Here is a 17,449-nt window from a genome sequence, read left to right as displayed (position 1 = left end):
TAATCTAGTATACCTCCTCTGAACTGCTTTGAACGCATTTACATCCTTCCTTAAATAAGGAGACCAAAACTGTATATAGTACTCCAGATATGGTCTCACCAGTGCCCTTTATAACTAAAGCACAACCTCCCTACTTTTGTAAGCAATTCCCCTCACAATAAGTGATAACATTCTATCAGCTTTCCTAATTACATGTACTCAGTGTCTGTAATACTGGCTTGTGGACAAGTCACATGAGTGAGAGAGGATATTAGATTGAAAGATTAAAATAGAGAATCTGTTTGGGTGGAGCAAGTGGCAGCAAACTTTGGTAGGAGTTGTTTATAGGTAATGTAGGGCACGGTATAAATCAGGAAATGAGGTGCATTTAACAAGGGTAATACAGTAATCATTAGGGGCTTGAATCTACATATAGAATGGGTAGACCCAATTAGCACTAATACTGTGGAGGACGAATTCCTGCAATGTATCCGAGGTGGTTTTCCAGAGCAATATATTGAAACACATAGAAACTAGGAGCAGGAATAGGCCATTTGGTCCTTCGAGCCTGCTCCGCCATTCAATATGCTCAAGGCTGATCCTCTATCTCAACACCATATTCCCATTTCATCTCCAAACCCCTTGATGCCCCTAATATCCAAAAATGTATCAATTTCTTTCTTGAATATACTCAGTGACCCAGCCTCCACAGCCTTCTGTGGTAGAGAATTCCACAGGTTGGCCACCCTCTGAGTGAAGAAATTTTTCCTCATCTCGGTCCTAAATGACCTGCCCCGTATCCTGAGACTGTGGCCCCTGGTTCTAAACTCCCCAACAAAGGGAAACATCCTCCCTGCATCCAGTCTGTCCAGCCCTGTTAGAATTTTATACATTTCAATCAGATCCCCTCTCACTCTTCTAAACTCTAGTGAATACAGGCCCAGTCAAACCAATCTCTCCTCATACAACGGTCCTGCCATCCCCAGTATCAGCCTAGTGAACCTTCGTTGCACTCCATCTATGGTTACTATATCTTTTCTGAGGTAGGGAGACCAAAACTGCATGCAATGCTCTAGGTGTGGTCTCACCAAGGCCTTGTATAACTGCAGTAAGACATTCCTACTTCTGAACTCAAATCCTCTTGCAATGAAGGCCAACATACCATTTGCCTTCCTAATTACTTGCTGCACCTGCCTGTTTACTTTCATTGACTGATGTACAAGGACACCCAGATCCCTTTGTACATCCACATTTCCCAATATATCACCATTTAAATAATACTCTGCCTTTCTGTTTTTCACATCAAAGCATATAACTTCACATTTATCCACATTATACTGCATCTGCCATGTGTTTGCCCACACACACAACTTGTCTAAATCGCCCTGAAGCCTCCTTGCAACCTCCTCAACACCCCACACAGTTTTGTGTTGTCAGCAAACTTCGAAATATTGCATTTGGTTCCCTCATCCAAGTCATTTATATATATTGTGAATAGCTGGGGCCCAAGCACTGATCCCTGCGGTACCCCACTAGTCATTGCCTGCCACCTCGAAAAAGACTCATTTATTCCCACTCACTGTTTCCAGTCTGCCAACCAATTCTCAATCCATGCCAGTATATTACCCTAAAGCCCATGTGCTTTAATTTTGCCTATTAGCCTCTTGTGTGGGACCTTTTCAAAAGCCTTCTTGAAATCCAAATACACCACATCCACTGGTTCTCCTTTATCTATTCTATTAGTTACATCCTCAAAAAAACTCCAGTAGATTAGTTAAGCATGATTTCCCTTTCATAAACCCATGCTGACTTTGTCTAATCCCGTTAATGATTTCCAAGTGTTCTGTTACCACGTCTTTTATAATAGACTCTAGCATTTTCCCCACTACTGATGTTAGGATAACTGGTCTGTAAATCGCTGTTTCTTCTTTCCCTCCTTTTTTAAATAGTGGGGTTACATTTGCCACCCTCCAATCTGTAGGAACTGCTCCAGAGTCTATAGAATTTTGGAAGATGACCACCAATGTATCCAATATTTCTAGTGCCACTTCCTTTAGTACCCTGGGATGTAGATTATCAGGCCCTGGGGATTTTTCAGCCTTTAACCCCATTAATTTCTCTAGCACCATTTTTTTTACTAATACTGATTTTCTTCAATTCCTCCCTTTCACTAGACCCTTGGTTCCCTAACATTTCTGGGAAATTATGTGTCCTCTTTTGTGAAGACAGAACCAAAATATGTCTTCAATTCTTCTGCCATTTTTTTGTTCCCCATTATAATTTCGTCCATTTCTGACTGTAAGGGACCTATGCTTGTCTTCACTAATCATTTTCTCTTCACATATTTTATGAAGATTTTAGTCAGTTTTTACGTTCCTTGAAAGTTTACACTCAAACTCCATTTTCCCCTTCTTGATCAATCTTTATGTCCACTTTTACTGAATTCTAAACTGCTCCCAATCCTCAGGCTTGTTGCTTTATCTGGCAATTTTATACGTCTCCTCTTTGGATCTAATACTATCCCTGGTTTCTTCTTTAAGCCATGGTTGAGCCACCTTTCCTGTTTTATTTTTGTGCCAGACAGGAATGAATAATTGTTGTGATTCATGCATACGTTCCTTAAATATTAGCCACTGCCTATCCACTGTCAACCCTTTTAGTAAGGTTCCCCAATCCATCATTGCCAACTCGCGCCTCATACGCTCATAGTTCCCTTTATTTAGATTCAGGACCTGAGTTTTGGTTCAACTTCTTCAATCTCCAACCTAACGAACAATTCCATCATCTTATGGTCGCTCTTTCCCAAGGGGCCCCGCACAACAAGATTATTAATTAATCTTTCCTCATTGCACCATACCCAGTCTAGGACAGCCTGCTCTCTAGTTGGTTCCTCTATGTATTGGTTTAAAAAACCATCATGTACACACTCCAGGAAATCCTCCTCCACAGTATTATTGCTAGCTTGGTTTATCCAAACTATATGTAGATTAAAGTCACCCAAGATTACAGTTGTACCCTTATTGCATGCATCTCTAATTTCCTGCTTAATGCCTTCCTTTACATCTCCATTACTGTTTGGGGGCCTATAGACAACCCCTACCATTTCTTTTATTATTCATTCACGGGATGTGGATGTCGCTGGCAGCACCAGCATTTATTGCCCATCCTTAGTTGCCCTTGAGAAGATGGTGGTGAGCTGCCTTCTTGAACCGCTGTACACCCACAGTGCTGTTAGGGAGGGAGTTCCAGGATTTTGACTCAGTGACAGTGAAGGAATGGCGATATATTTCCAAGTCAGGATGGTGAGTGACTTGGAGGGGAACTTACAGGTGGCGGTGTTCCCATCTATCTGCTGCCCTCGTCTGTCTAGATTGTAATGGTTGTGGGTTTGGAAGGTGCTGTCAAAGGAGCCTTGGTGAATTCCTGCAGTGCATCTTGTAGATGGTACACACTGCTGCTACTGTGCATCGGTGATGGAAGGAGTGAATGTTTGTAGATGTGGTGCCAATCAATTGAGCTGCTTTGTCTTGGATGGTGTCAAGCTTCTTGAGCGTTGTTGGAGCTGCACTCATCCAGGCAAGGGGGGAGTATTCCATCACACTCCCGACTTGTGCCTTGTAGATGGTGGACAGGCTTTGGGGAGTCAGGAAGTGAGTTACTCATGGCACAATTCCTAGCCTCTGATCTGCTCTTGTAGCCACAGTATTTATATGGCTCAAGGGGATGAATGATCTACTCCTCTCCTATTTCCTATGCCTCTGCAACACTGACTTGTGTACACAGTGTCCTTAATACTAGCTCATGTGCACAGCCATTGTAACACCAGCTCGTGTACACTATATTGTGATACCGGCTAGTTTAACCAGCTTCCACAATACCGGCTCATGTATATAGTCTATGTATTACTGGCTCGTGGATACAGCATCTGCAATACAAGCCCGTGCACACAGCCTGTCCTACCGGCCCTTGTACAGTCTCTTTAATACCAGCCAGTGTACACAGTGCCTGTAACACCAGCTCATGACAGAGTGCCTGCAATCCCAGCTCATGTACACAGCATCTGTAATACCGCCCCATGTATACAGAAGTATTTAGACCCTGTAATACCAGCTCATGTACACACACCTCGTAACACAGTCTCTATGATGCTAGATTATGTATGCAATTTCTGTGATAGCAGCTCATGTACACAGGGCCCATAATACTGGCTCATGGACAGAGTCTCTATAATACTATCTCATGTACACAGTCTCTGTGATACAGTTTCTGTAATATCAGCCCGTGTACACAAGGGGAGGTGGTGGCATAGTGGTATAACCACTGGACCAGTATTCCCGAGACTCAGGGTAATTCTCTGGGGGCCCAGCTTCAAATCAGAAAATTGAATCCAATAAAAATCTGGAGTTAATAGTCTGATGATGACCATGAAACCATTGTCGATTGTTCACTAATGCTCCTTTAGGGGAGGAAATGTGCCACCCTTACCTGGTATGGCCTACATGTGACTCCAGGCCCACAGCAATGTGGTTGACTCTTAAAATGCCCTCTGAACAAGGGAAATTAGGGATGGGCAATAAATGCTGGCCTAGCCAGCGATGCCCATCCTATGACTGAATTTTTAAAATTCTCTGTGATACCAGTTTGCATGTACACAGTTTCTGCACTACTGACTTGTGTACACAGTCTTTGTGCTACCAGCCTGTGTACACAGTGCCTGTAATACCGGCTCATGTACACAAAGTCTACGATACTAACACGTCTACACAGCATGTGTAACAATGGCTTGTGTGTAGAGTTTGCTTTCAACCATGATTTCTCCCTCTATAATAAGCAATGTGTTTCTGTTGACTCTATTAGATGTTCCATTATGCAGTCAGCTTCTGTTAGGGCTCTGAGCTGTGACTATTCACCTGGAACATCGCTTTCAGGAGCATGGTTAATGTTGGGAATATTAATGAGACCCCCAGGGTTAACCTGACGTTAACTGTCTGATCTGCTCTCCACATGATCAGTGAGATCGTTACTTGGTTGTCATCTCAGGCAATGTACAACACAGACATATGAAAGCTCACAACCTCTTAATCTTAAAAATATAAGCGGTGCAAAGATTCACACTTCCTTCTCTCTGGACTAGAGGGTCTAATGTGGTGTCCTCAAGGTGTGACATCACCAGCAGCAACAAGGACAGTAAAATGACGAGAGGATTCACAATGTCGTGAACGTTGGAGGACTGGGGGTGAGTTACAGCTGGAATCTAATCGTGGGGTTTGGGAGTTTATACATAGAACAACAGATACCCAGGAAGGAGTTACACACTGGAATCTAACTGAGGGGTTCAGGGAGTTTGTATGTAGAGTAACAGATGCTACAGAGTGAGTTACAGGCTGGAATCAAATTGAGGGGTTGGTGGTGAGGTGGGTTTAATATATCGAATAACGGACAATAGGGAGTGAGCTGCCAGTGCCATGATGTTTTAGCACACACACATTAGCCCCAAAATTTATGGAGAAGCAGGAGGTTCAGGAAAGGCCGAAATGGACAAAAAACGTAGCAAAGCAGGAAATGGAAAGATTTTGCCAAAGTTAACAGCAGGACCTCATTTACATTTCCCTTCCGTTTCCAGATCAGTAACTGACCACATAGACAGGCTCCCCTCGGGATGGTGCCCAGCAATCAGTGGGGGTGGGACACTATTGGGGCTCGGTGACAGAGGGCATTAGGGCCTGGGAGATTTTTTTTATTCATTCATGGGGTGTGGGTGTCGCTGGCTAGGCCAACATTTATTGTCCACCCCTAATTGCCCTTGTGATGGGCTTGTATTAGGGATCATGACAAGGGGAAAAGTGAGGCTGAAATGAACAAAGGGGAGGCCTCCTGATTCCCAAGGAGTTGGCAGCTCTCACTTCCCTTTCACTGCTGGGTTTCTCAACACCTGGCCATCCCACACAGCAACTGGTAAATTAAAAACAGGCTCTCCATTGTACTGGGGGGGGGGGGGGGGGGGCCTGAATTAAAGATGTTAATGAAATGCCTCCCCTCTCCACAGCAGGGCACTCGGAGGGATCGGAACTCTCTGCCGGGATATCAGTAACAGCTGTGCACACGGCGGGCTGGGGTCACATTCCTCTTTTTATTCACTTTCACCCTCTCCCTCCTGTCCTGGCGGGATGAATAGCAAGTCCAGTCAATCACATGTGAAGGTCATGGCCAGTAACCAGCTCAAACCAAGAGGGAAAGCAGCAGAGGAAGGAAGTCACCTGACTGCACAGTATGCCATGGGTGGTGAGGACTCCTTTGGGACGCCCTGTTGTCCCACTTGTGTACAGTATCATGGCTCCTCTGTCCCTCCAGTCTGTGACAACATAACTGGCATCTGGCACAGGAGCAGCAGCATCTCTCTCCAGTTGTTCAGTATCAGGAGAAGATTCTTGGGACAGATTGTAACCTCGTAACAAAATGCATTTCACACCAAGTCTGTCAGCGACTGGTGTCACCAGTTCTACATAATTCTTCTCCACAATGATTAACGAGCTCTGAGAATCTTGAACAATATATTCCAGCTCTGAAACCGGATGATTTCCACACAGGGGCACTACCACCCCGCCACTCATCCAAGAGGCCCACTGGGCAACGACGTACGACACATCATTCGGACACAGGATTGAAATTCTTTGCTCCTTGATGTCACCATCAAAACATCCCAATGCACTTTGAATCTTCCTCGAAAGGCCCAGGCTGTATTGGTACAGGTCTCTGTATGTGTAATGACCATTATCATCTACAATTGCAAGTCTGTCTGCAAAATTCCCAACTCTGGTGAAAACTTGTTCTGTTTTTATGAATAAGGGTGTTGTTGTACTCAGGTTTTTCTGTAAGGCTTTACTCCTGACAGCACATGTCCATTGGCCCCAGCAACGGGCATAGTGATGAAAAACTGATCCAGCAGCATATCTCAGGAAACTCGAGAGCATTCGACAACTCATGATCCTCAGCTGGCTGTTCAGTTGTCTTGGATGACTTTCTCTTTCTGCTGATTTAGAGAAAAGGGAACAGTCAGATTTCCAGGCAAATCAATAGATGGGAACTTGACTCAGTCTGTTCACCTTTGAACTATGAATTTAAATCTACTTGGGGTGGGGGGGGCAAGAGATGAAGACCTCTTCTTTTGGGGGCTGGGTGGCGCACTGGCTCAGGTGCTGTTCCTTAACAGCCAGGAACTACACTTCAATGGATCAAAGTCTTGTCTCACAGTCTAGTTCATTTAGGCAATGCACTTGGATAAGCTTATTGAGGTAAACAGGAACATGGAGTTGAGGTTACAAACAGATCAGCCATAATCTTTTTAAATGGCGGAGCAGGTTTGAGGGGCCGAGTGGCCTCCTCCTGCTCCTAATTCATATGTTCATATGTACGCTTAACCTGTCAAGCCAGGGAGACATTCACAACGCATCAGGCTCTGAAAGCAGCACAGACACATACAACTGGACCACTTTGTACAGTCAGCTGGTGCAAGGCAGGACCCTTGTTGCAGCATCTCACTCATAACAGCTGACCTGGTGCTCCGAATCCTCCCAGGTGATGTAAAGTAATGTTCCCATGCACAACAACTCCTCACCTGGGAGAACAAAGCACAGGTCACACCCCATTCCCCCACCCCTACCTCACACCCCATTCCCCCACCCCCGCCTCACACCCCATTCCCCCACCCCCGCCTCACACCCCATTCCCCCCACCCCCGCCTCACACCCCATTCCCCCACCCCTGCCTCACACCCCATTCCCCACCGACGCCTCACACCCCATTCCCCCACCCCCGCCTCACACCCCATTCCCCCACCCCCGCCTCACACCCCATTCCCCCACCCCCGCCTCACACCCCATTCCCCCACCCCCGCCTCACACCCCATTCCCCCACCCCCGCCTCACACCCCATTCCCCCACCCGCGCCTCACACCCCATTCCCCCACCCGCGCCTCACACCCCATTCCCCCACCCCGCCTCACACCTCCGCCTCACACCCCATTCCCCCACCCCGCCTCACACCCCATTCCCCCACCCCGCCTCACACCCCATTCCCCCACCCCCGCCTCACACCCCATTCCCCCACCCCGCCTCACACCCCATTCCCCCACCGCCGCCTCACACCCCATTCCCCCACTCCGCCTCACACCCCATTCCCCCACCCCCGCCTCACACCCCATTCCCCCACCCCCGCCTCACACTCCATTCCCCCACCCCGCCTCACACCCCATTCCCCCACCCCCACCTCACATCCCATTCCCCCACCCCCACCTCACATCCCATTCCCCCACCCCGCATCCCACCCCCGCCTCACACCCCATTCCCCCACCCCCGCCTCACACCCCATTCCCCCACCCCCGCCTCACACCCCATTCCCCCACCCCCGCCTCACACCCCATTCCCCCACCCCCGCCTCACACCCCATTCCCCAACCGACACCTCACACCCCATTCCCCCACCCCCCCCCTCACAACCCATTCCCCCACCCCCCTTCACACCCCATTCCCCCACCCCATTCCCCCACCCCCACCTCACACCCCATTCCCCCACCCCCGCCTCACACCCCATTCCCCAACCGACACCTCACACCCCATTCCCCAACCGACACCTCACACCCCATTCCCCCACCCCCCCTCACACCCCATTTCCCCCCCTGCCTCACACCCCATTCCCCCACCCCGCCTCACACCCCATTCCCCCACCCCGCCTCACACCCCATTCCCCCACCCCGCCTCACACCCCATTCCCCCACCCCCCCACCCCTCACACCCCCATTCCCCCCCCACACCCCCATTCCCCCCCCTCACACCCCCATTCCTCCCCCCCCTCACACCCCCATTCCCCCCCCCCCTCACACCCCCATTCCCCCCCCCACACCCCCATTCCCCCCCCTCACACCCCCATTCCCCCCCCCCTCACACCCCCATTCCCCCCCCCTCACACCCCCATTCCCCCCCCCACACCCCCATTCCCCCCCCTCACACCCCCATTCCACCCCCCTCACACCCCCATTCCCCCCCCCCACACCCCCATTCCCCCCCCTCACACCCCCATTCCACCCCCCCTCACACCCCCATTCCCCCCCCTCACACCCCCATTCCCCCCCCTCACACCCCCATTCCCCCCCCCTCACACCCCCATTCCCCCCCCCTCACACCCCCATTCCCCCCCGCCTCACACCCCATTCCCCCCCCGCCTCACACCCCATTCCCCCCCCGCCTCACACCCCATTCCCCCACCCCCGCCTCACACCCCATTCCCCCCCGCCTCACACCCCATCCCCCCCCCCTCACCCCCATCCCCCCCCCCCCCACACCCCATCCCCCCCCCCCCTCACACCCCATCCCCCCCCCCTCACACCCCATCCCCCCCCTCACACCCCATCCCCCCCCCCTCACACCCCATTCCCCCCCCCCTCACACCCCATCCCCCCCCCCCTCACACCCCATTCCCCCCCCCCCTCACACCCCATCCCCCCCCCCCTCACACCCCATCCCCCCCCCCCTCACACCCCATCCCCCCCCCCTCACACCCCATCCCCCCCCCCCTCACACCCCATCCCCCCCCCCCCTCACACCCCATCCCCCCCCCCCTCACACCCCATCCCCCCCCCCCTCACACCCCATCCCCCCCCCCCTCACACCCCATCCCCCCTCACACATCGCCCCGCCACAGAACCCCCAAGCACCCACCCCACACAAGCCCCATCCTCCCTCCCAGCCCCTCCATTCCCCTCTTTCCTGCGGTTTGTTTCTAATTTCTCATCATGATCTTACCTCAGACTCCAACGGACAGGAAGTGACGCCGACTCTGAGTCCGAGCGGAACAAGTTACCGGAGAAACGGTCCTGGCGGTGCGGTGGGAGCGGGGGCCGGGGAGCGGGGCTGGAGTGCGGGGGGAGGCGGGGCATGAGTGGGGGGCGGGGACGGAGAATGAGGGGGCGTGGCCGGACGGTGGTGGAACGGGGCCAGCGTTTGGGGGCGTGGCCGCTGAGTGGGGGCGGGGCCAGAGTTTGGGGGCGGGGCCGGTGTGGGGGCGTGGGGCCGGGGGCGCCATTGTCAGGAGTACAGCATCTTCTCACAGGAAGCTGTGGCCTGGGCCTGTCATGGTGCAGCTGTGCGAACCCAGTGATGACCCCTGTTTCTGGCTGCGATTCGTTGCTCTCCTCCCTCAATCCATCCCTTTTCCATCACAGGACAGGAGGCGGCGAGCCCGGGCCCCCGGTGCCTGTCAATGTCTGACAGAGTCCAGGCTGCTGACTATCCCTGACTGACTGACCTGCTGCAACACTCTCAGTCACAGCTACTGTCAGGAGGATGTTCTCAATTCTTTTTCTATCTGTAATGCAGATCTTTGCCATCAGGAGGCAGTGATCTTAGTCACTAACTGGAAGGTCAACAGCTTTTGGTCTCTGGAGCTGGAAGAAAATGCCAAGTTAATGTTTGTGGCCTATTTGTCAGTTAAACCTTTCCGCTTCATACTTTACAAGTGGTTTCCCCAGTCTGTACACTGGCGATCATGAGGATGTGTTTTATTTAATTCATGGGGGCGTCGCTGGCTGGGCCAGCATTTACTGACCATCCTTTGAGAAGGTGGTGCTGAACTCTCTGCTTGAACTGTTGCAATCCATGTGGTGTAGGGACACCCACATAGGAAGGGGGTTCCAGGATTTTGACCCAGCGACAGTGAAAAAACAGTGATATATTTCCAGGTCAGGATGGTGAGTGGCTTCGAGGGGAACTTGCAGGTGGTGGTGTTCCCATCTGGCTGCTGCCCTTGTCCTTAGAGCCACAGAGTGAGTCAGGCAGTGAGTTCCAGATTCCCACCACCCTCCGGGTGAAAAAATTCTTCCTCACATCCCCTCTAAACCTCCTGCCTCTTACCATAAAGCTATGCCCCCTGGTTATTGATCCCTCCACCAAGGGGAAATGTTCCTTCCTGTCTACCCTATCTATAACCCCTCATAATTTTATACGCCTCAATCATGTGACCCCTTAATCTCGTCTGCTCCAAGGAAAATAACCCCAGTCTATCCAATCTCTCCACATAACTAAAACTCTCCAGCCCAGGCAACATCCTGGTAAATCTCCTCTGCACTCTCTCTAGTGCAATCACATGCTTCCTATAATGCAGATTCCAGAACTGCACGCAATACTCTAGCCGTGGCCTAACCAGTGTTTTATACAGTTCCAGCATATCCTCCCTGCTGTTATATTCTATGCCTCGGCTAATAAAGACGTGTCCCATATGCCTTTTTAACCACCTTATCTACCTGCCGTGACACCTTAAGGGACCGGTGGACATGCATACTAAGGTCCCTCTGATCCTTGGTACTTCCCAGGGTCCTACCATTCATCGTGTATTCCCGTGCCTTGTTTGTCCTTCTAGATGATGGTGGTCATGAGTTTGGAAGATGCTGCCTAAGGAGCCTTGGTGAATTCCTGAAGAGCCTCTTGTGTATAGTGCACACTGCTGTTACTGTGAGTCAATGGTGGAGAGAGTGAATGTTTGTGGATGTGGTGCCATCAAGCAGACTGCTTTGTCCTGGATGGTGTCAAACTTCCTGAGTGTTATTGGAGCTGCACTCATCCAGCCAAGTGGGGAGTATTCCATCACACTCGTGATTCTGCCTTGTAGATGGTGGACAGGCTTTGGGGAGTCAGTAGGTGAGTTACTCATCACATGATTCCTAGCCTCTGACCTGCTGTTGTGGCCACAGTCTTTATATGGCTAGTCCGGTTCAGATTCTGGTCAATAGTAACCCCCAGGATGTTGATAGTGGGGGATTCAATGATGGTAATGCCAAGGGGCGATGATTGGATTCTGTCTTGTTGGAGATGGTCATTGCCTGACATTTGTATGGCGTGAATGTTACTTGCCACTTGTCAGCCCAACCCTGGATATTGTCCAGGTCTTGCTGCATTTGGACATGGACTGCTTCAGTATCTGAGGATTGCGAATGGTGCTGAACATTGTGCAATCATCAGTGAACATCCCCACTTCTGACCTTATGATGGAAGGACATCCCTATTCATTTATCTCCGAAGATCTTTACAAAGTGACACTGCCTTTGCATTGTACAGATGTGCATTAAACCATGTGTATTAAAGAAGCATTTGGGAAACAGGTGTTAAGTAAACCGGCGTGTATTAAATAGACAAATATTAAACTTGATTCAGTAGCCTATTGGTTGTTGTACTAACAACCCAAGAATTCCTGAGGTCAAATTCCACCAGCCTAAATTATGAAATTAAATTCAATAAATTTAGTAATTTATAAGCTGACACCAGAAAAACTAAACAAAAAATGTCAGATTGTTGTCAAAATGATTCACTTCAGGGAAGAGGACCTGCCACCCTTCCTGGGTCTGGCCAACTGTGACTGCAGGTCCACACCCTGTGGCTGTCTGTTAATGTCCTCAGGCTAACTAGGATGGGAAGTAAGTATTGTCTTGCCATTGATATCCATGTCCCCAAAACAATTTAAAGAACAGGTGTCTGTTAAATAGATGAATATTCAACCGGCCTACATTAAATGAATGTTTTAATGCAAAGTAGAATCTAATAGGGTAAGGGTAAGCTGTTACAGAGTGTGAGAAATTAAACACTCTGCTCTTACAGCAAAGAGAGTGAGAATTGTAAAATGGGAATGGCATTTACATTTTTAATCCTATAAATACACTCAACTGTGAACATACAAACATACGAATTAGGAGCAGGAGGAAGCCACTCGGTCCTCAAGCCTGCTGCACCATTCGGAAAAGATTATTGCTGATTTGATTGTAACCTCAACTCCACATTTCAGCCTACCGCTATCTCTTGGCTTATTAAGAATTTATCTACTTCCTCCTTAAAAATATTCAAAGACCCTGCTTCCCCTGCCTTAAGAGTTCCAAAGGCTCTCACAACCCTCTGAGAGAAAAGATTTGTCCTCACCTATATCCTAAATGAGTGACCCCTTATTTTTAAACAGTGGCCCCTAGTTCTAGATTCTCCCACAAGAGAAAAATCCTTTCCATATCGACCCTAGCTGTCAAGACCCCTCAGGATCTTATATGTTTCAATAAGGTCGCCTCTTACTCTTCTAAACTCTAGCAGATACAAGCCTAGTCTGTCCAACCTTCCTTAATAAGACAACCCACTCATTCTAGGTATTAGTCTAATAAACCTTCTCAGAACTGCTTCCAGCGCATTTACATCCTTAAGGAGACCAATACTGTACACAGTACTCCAGATGTGGTCTCACCAATGTCCCATATAACTGAAACATAATCTCCCTACTTTTGTAATCAATTCCCTTCACAATAAATGATAACATTCTATTAGCTTTCCTAATTACTTGCTGTACCTGCATACTAGCTTTTTGTGATTCATGCACTAGGACACCCAGATCCCTCTGCACCTCAGAGCTCTACAATCTCTCAGCATTTAGATAATATGATTCTTTTTATCTTTCCTGCCTAAGTGGACAATTTCATATTTTCCCACATTATGCTCCATTTGCCAGGTCTTTGCCCACTCAATTACCCTATCTGTATCCCTTTGTCGTTTCCTTGTGGTAGCTGGATGTATAGACAATCCCTCCTGCCAATCACGGGTCATGTGATGTACTGTGGGGGCTCCGACCAGTGAGCTCTTAGCGCGGGCAATCGGGGGATGGGGCTTTTCCGAAGAGCAACCTGGTCAAGTGTGCAAGCACTGAAAATGTCTCTGTAATAAAGTTTAACTGTTTCTTGAGGAAACCAGTCTGCTCCATAGAGTCTTCGCATTTGGCCACGAAGATGGGATCAACTTTGACTCTGCACCTCACCCTGTTACTGTGAGTAAATCAAATTTAAAAAACTACTTACCAGCCATGCCAGTGTTTGGAAGAATCAATCCATATGATGCGAATATCGAAGATTGGAGCCAGTATGTTGAGCGCCTCGGATTTTACTTTGTAGCAAATGAAATAACTGAAGAAAAGCAGAAAGCGGCCCTCTTAAGTGTATGCAGCAGTAAAACATATAACCTGATTCGTAACCTGACTGCCCCGAGCGCGTCCAATTCCAAGTCGTATAGTGAATTAGTGGACCTAGTGAAAACACTTCCAGCTGAAGCCATCCGTGATAATGCAGCACCTCAAACTCACTTCAAGAGTTCAGGCCCCGGGAGAGTCCATCACAACCTAGGTAGTGAACCTCAAGCAGTTAACAGAATACTGCAGCTTCAGAGACGTTTTAAATGATGTGCTACAGGACCGATTGGTATGTGGAGTCAAGGACGACACCATTCAGCGCTGATTGCTTGCCGAGGTAGATATCAATTTTAAACACACCCTAGAAATCTCCCTCGCCACGGAAAGTGCTGCGAGAGACTCACAGGCTTTGCAACACATGGTTAATGGCTCATGTACTTCATGTTGGACGGGAACCTGCAGACAAGTGTGGCGACCTGCAGAATTAAAGTGCGATTCAATGGCCACTGAGAGAAACATTAAGAAGCTTAACAAAAACGCTTCATCATTGGTTTCAAAACAAAATTGTTATAGATGTGGAGGTGACCACGGAGCAGATACCTGTAAATTCAAAGGGGCAGAATGCCAAGGATCACGTGGTTAGGCAATGCTAGACAAAGTTGAAGCAGTCTGCAAAACAGCAAACAAACATGATAGAAGTGACAGGGACAGCAAAGACTGAAGCTGCTACTCCTGATGCTTACTCCTTATATAGTGTAACTGCTATGAAGACTGAGCCTATTACGGTGACAGTACAAGTGAACGAGTAGCCACTGACAATGGAAGTGGATACTGGTGCCTCAACAACGGTGGCAGGAGAACACACTTTCAGGTACCTTAGTGAAGGAAGACAGCCAATAAACTTGGAGCAGACAACCGCTAAATTAAGAACTTACACGGGGGAATTTATTCAAGTAAAGGGCATCGCCACTGTCCCAGTCTCTTACAAGTGACAGACACGCAACTGCCTGTAATAATAGTGAAAGGAGAGGGACCCAGTCTTTTAGGTCAGGATTGGCTACAGAAGATCAAACTCGACTGGTCTGAGATATTTCACCTAAAATCAGATGGAATCCCAGAACTTCTAAGGAAATAAAAGCACGGTTTTTAGGGATGAATTAGGGAGGTTAAAAGGCATGCATGCTAAGATACATGTTGATCCTCAGGCGACACCATGTTTCTTTAAGGCCAGGCCTGTGTCTTATACATTGAAAGAAAAGGTGGATGCAGAGCTGTGCAGGTTAGAAAAGCTGGGCATCATCCAACCTGTCCAATTCTCAGAGTGGGCCACACCCATAGTTCCAGTGGTTAAGCCTGATCACACCATACACATCTGTGGAGACTATAAGTTGACTAAATAAGGCAGCAAAACTAGATAAGTACCCCATACCATGGATAGACGACTTATGTGCCAAGCTGGCTGGAGGCAAGTCCTATACAAAATTGGAAATCAGCCACGCCTACCAACAACTAGAACTGGATAGCACGTTGAGAGAATACATGATTATTAACACACAAAAGAGTCTCTATCAGTACACTCGTCTACCCTTTGGAGTCTCGTCAGCATGCACTATTTTCCAGTGAACAATGAAGAGTCTTTTGCAAGGACTCCCATGAGTAGTAGTATATTTGGATGATGTTCTCATCACTGGGTTGACCGAGACTGAACACTTGGCCAACCTGGAGGAAGTGCTGAGAACGTTCATGGAAGCCGGCGTACGGTTAAAGTGCCATGGGCCTGCATCTGGTAGAAGATAAAGTTCAGACAATAAAAGATGCATCATCACCATACAATGTAACAGAACTCAAGTCCTTCCTGGGTATGATCAACTACTATAGCCACTTCTTACCCAACCTGTCAACTGTTTTGACACCATTACACTTGCTGCTAAAAAAAGAACTACTGTTGGTATTGGAGTTCACAACAAGAAGAAGCCTTTGTGAAAGCAAAGAAATTGCTGCATTTGTCATGTTTTTTGGTGCAGTATGACCCAGCGAAAGAGCTGGCATTAATGTGTGATGCCTCTCCTTATGATGTAGGAGCTGTGTTGTCACACAAAATGGAAAATGGATCAGAAAGGCCCATTGCCTATGTCTCGAGAATCCTTTCCCAAGCCAAGAAGGGCTATTCTCAGTTAGAAAAAGAAGGAATATCAGTAATATTCAGTGTAAAACAGTTTCACCAGTACCTACATGGATGACATTTTACCATGGCGTCAGACTATAAACCATTAAAGGGATTATTCAGCGAGGATAAGGCCATTCCACCAATAGCATCAGCAAGAATACAATGCTGGGCTCTGACATTACCTGCGTATGAGTAGTCTGAGTAGTCTTTTATGTACCGCCCTGGCCAACACATTGCAAATGCAGATGCATTCAGTCGTCTCCTGCTACCAGATAGTATTGTAAATCTCCCGTTCCACAAGAATTAGTGCTATTATTGAATTTCTTAGATTCTTTATCTGTGTGTGCGAAACAAATTAGAAATTGGACGATCAGAGATCCAATATTGTTGGAAGTCACAGACTTTGTTTTGCAAGGATGCCCAAACTCACCTGTATATGAAGAATTGAGACAATTCCATATCAGAAACACAGAATTAAGATGTCAAGATGGAATTGTGTTGTGGTGCAAGAGTTGTCGTACCATTGCAAGGTAGAGAACCACTCTTGACGGAACACCACAGTGCGCTTCCAGGCATATCAGAGATGAAAATGCTTGCATGAAGCTGTGTCTGGTGGTCAGGCATTGACAGTGACAGTGACATTGAAAGTGTGGTCAGGCACTGTGTCCACTATCAGCAGCAACAGAGGTTGCCTGTTTCTGCTCCCCTACATCCGTGGGAGTGGCCTGGCCGACCATGGTTTCAACTACATATTGATTATGTAGGTCCATTGTTAGGTACCATGCTCTTGTTAATTGTAGATGCACATTCAAAATGGACAGATGTATACAAAGCCAAATCGCCAACGTCAAACGCAGCTATTGAGAAGCTATGTCACTTTTTCAGCATTCATGGCCTACCTGAAATTGTCGTTTCTGATAATGGTCGAGTCTTTACCAGCACCGAGTTTAAGAAATTTATGAATCGAAGTGGAATCCAACATCTTAAAACAGCCCCTTGGTATCCCTCATCAAATGGTCTAGCCAAAAGGGCAGTACAAACTTTTAAGTCTGATATGAGAAAATTATCAAAAGGAACTCTGGAATCTCAACTTTCCCGGTTTCTCTTCAGTTATTGTACAATGCCACATTCGACTACAGGTTCAGCACCATCAGAGTTATTAATGAAACGCTGTCAGCATACACGTTTACACTTGGTGTTTCTGAATTTAGAGGGGAAGGTAGCGCAGAACCAGACTAATCAGAAATGTAACAAAGACATATGCAGTAAAACTCGCACATTCAGTGTAGGTGACAAGGTATACGTGTGAGATTTCGGCAGTGGATCC

General features: G+C 48.2%; 1 protein-coding gene across 6 annotated transcripts in view; it reads right to left on the bottom strand.

Moving 5' to 3' along the window:
• The window catches only part of acsf3 (acyl-CoA synthetase family member 3), a 151,055-nt gene extending 141,189 nt beyond the window's left edge, over positions 1 to 9,866 (bottom strand). The window contains exons 1-2 of one of the 6 annotated variants that reach the window (XM_078544724.1): positions 9,776 to 9,866; positions 6,237 to 7,009 (exon numbers count right to left, since the gene is read on the bottom strand). In XM_078544724.1, the coding sequence (XP_078400850.1) occupies positions 6,237 to 6,962 (726 nt within the window). In that variant the 5' untranslated portion in view covers positions 6,963 to 7,009; positions 9,776 to 9,866. Of the gene's footprint in view, positions 1 to 6,236; positions 7,010 to 7,398; positions 7,581 to 9,775 lie in introns of those variants that run through there. The other 5 variants (XM_078544725.1, XM_078544723.1, XM_078544720.1 and 2 more) reach the window with 5 other exon arrangements.
• Between the last annotated feature and the right edge of the window lie 7,583 nt (positions 9,867 to 17,449).

Source organism: Cetorhinus maximus, chromosome 6, assembly GCF_964194155.1.
Source record: "Cetorhinus maximus chromosome 6, sCetMax3.hap1.1, whole genome shotgun sequence".
NCBI lineage: Eukaryota > Metazoa > Chordata > Chondrichthyes > Lamniformes > Cetorhinidae > Cetorhinus > Cetorhinus maximus.
This window is presented reverse-complemented; position numbering and strand designations above follow the sequence as displayed.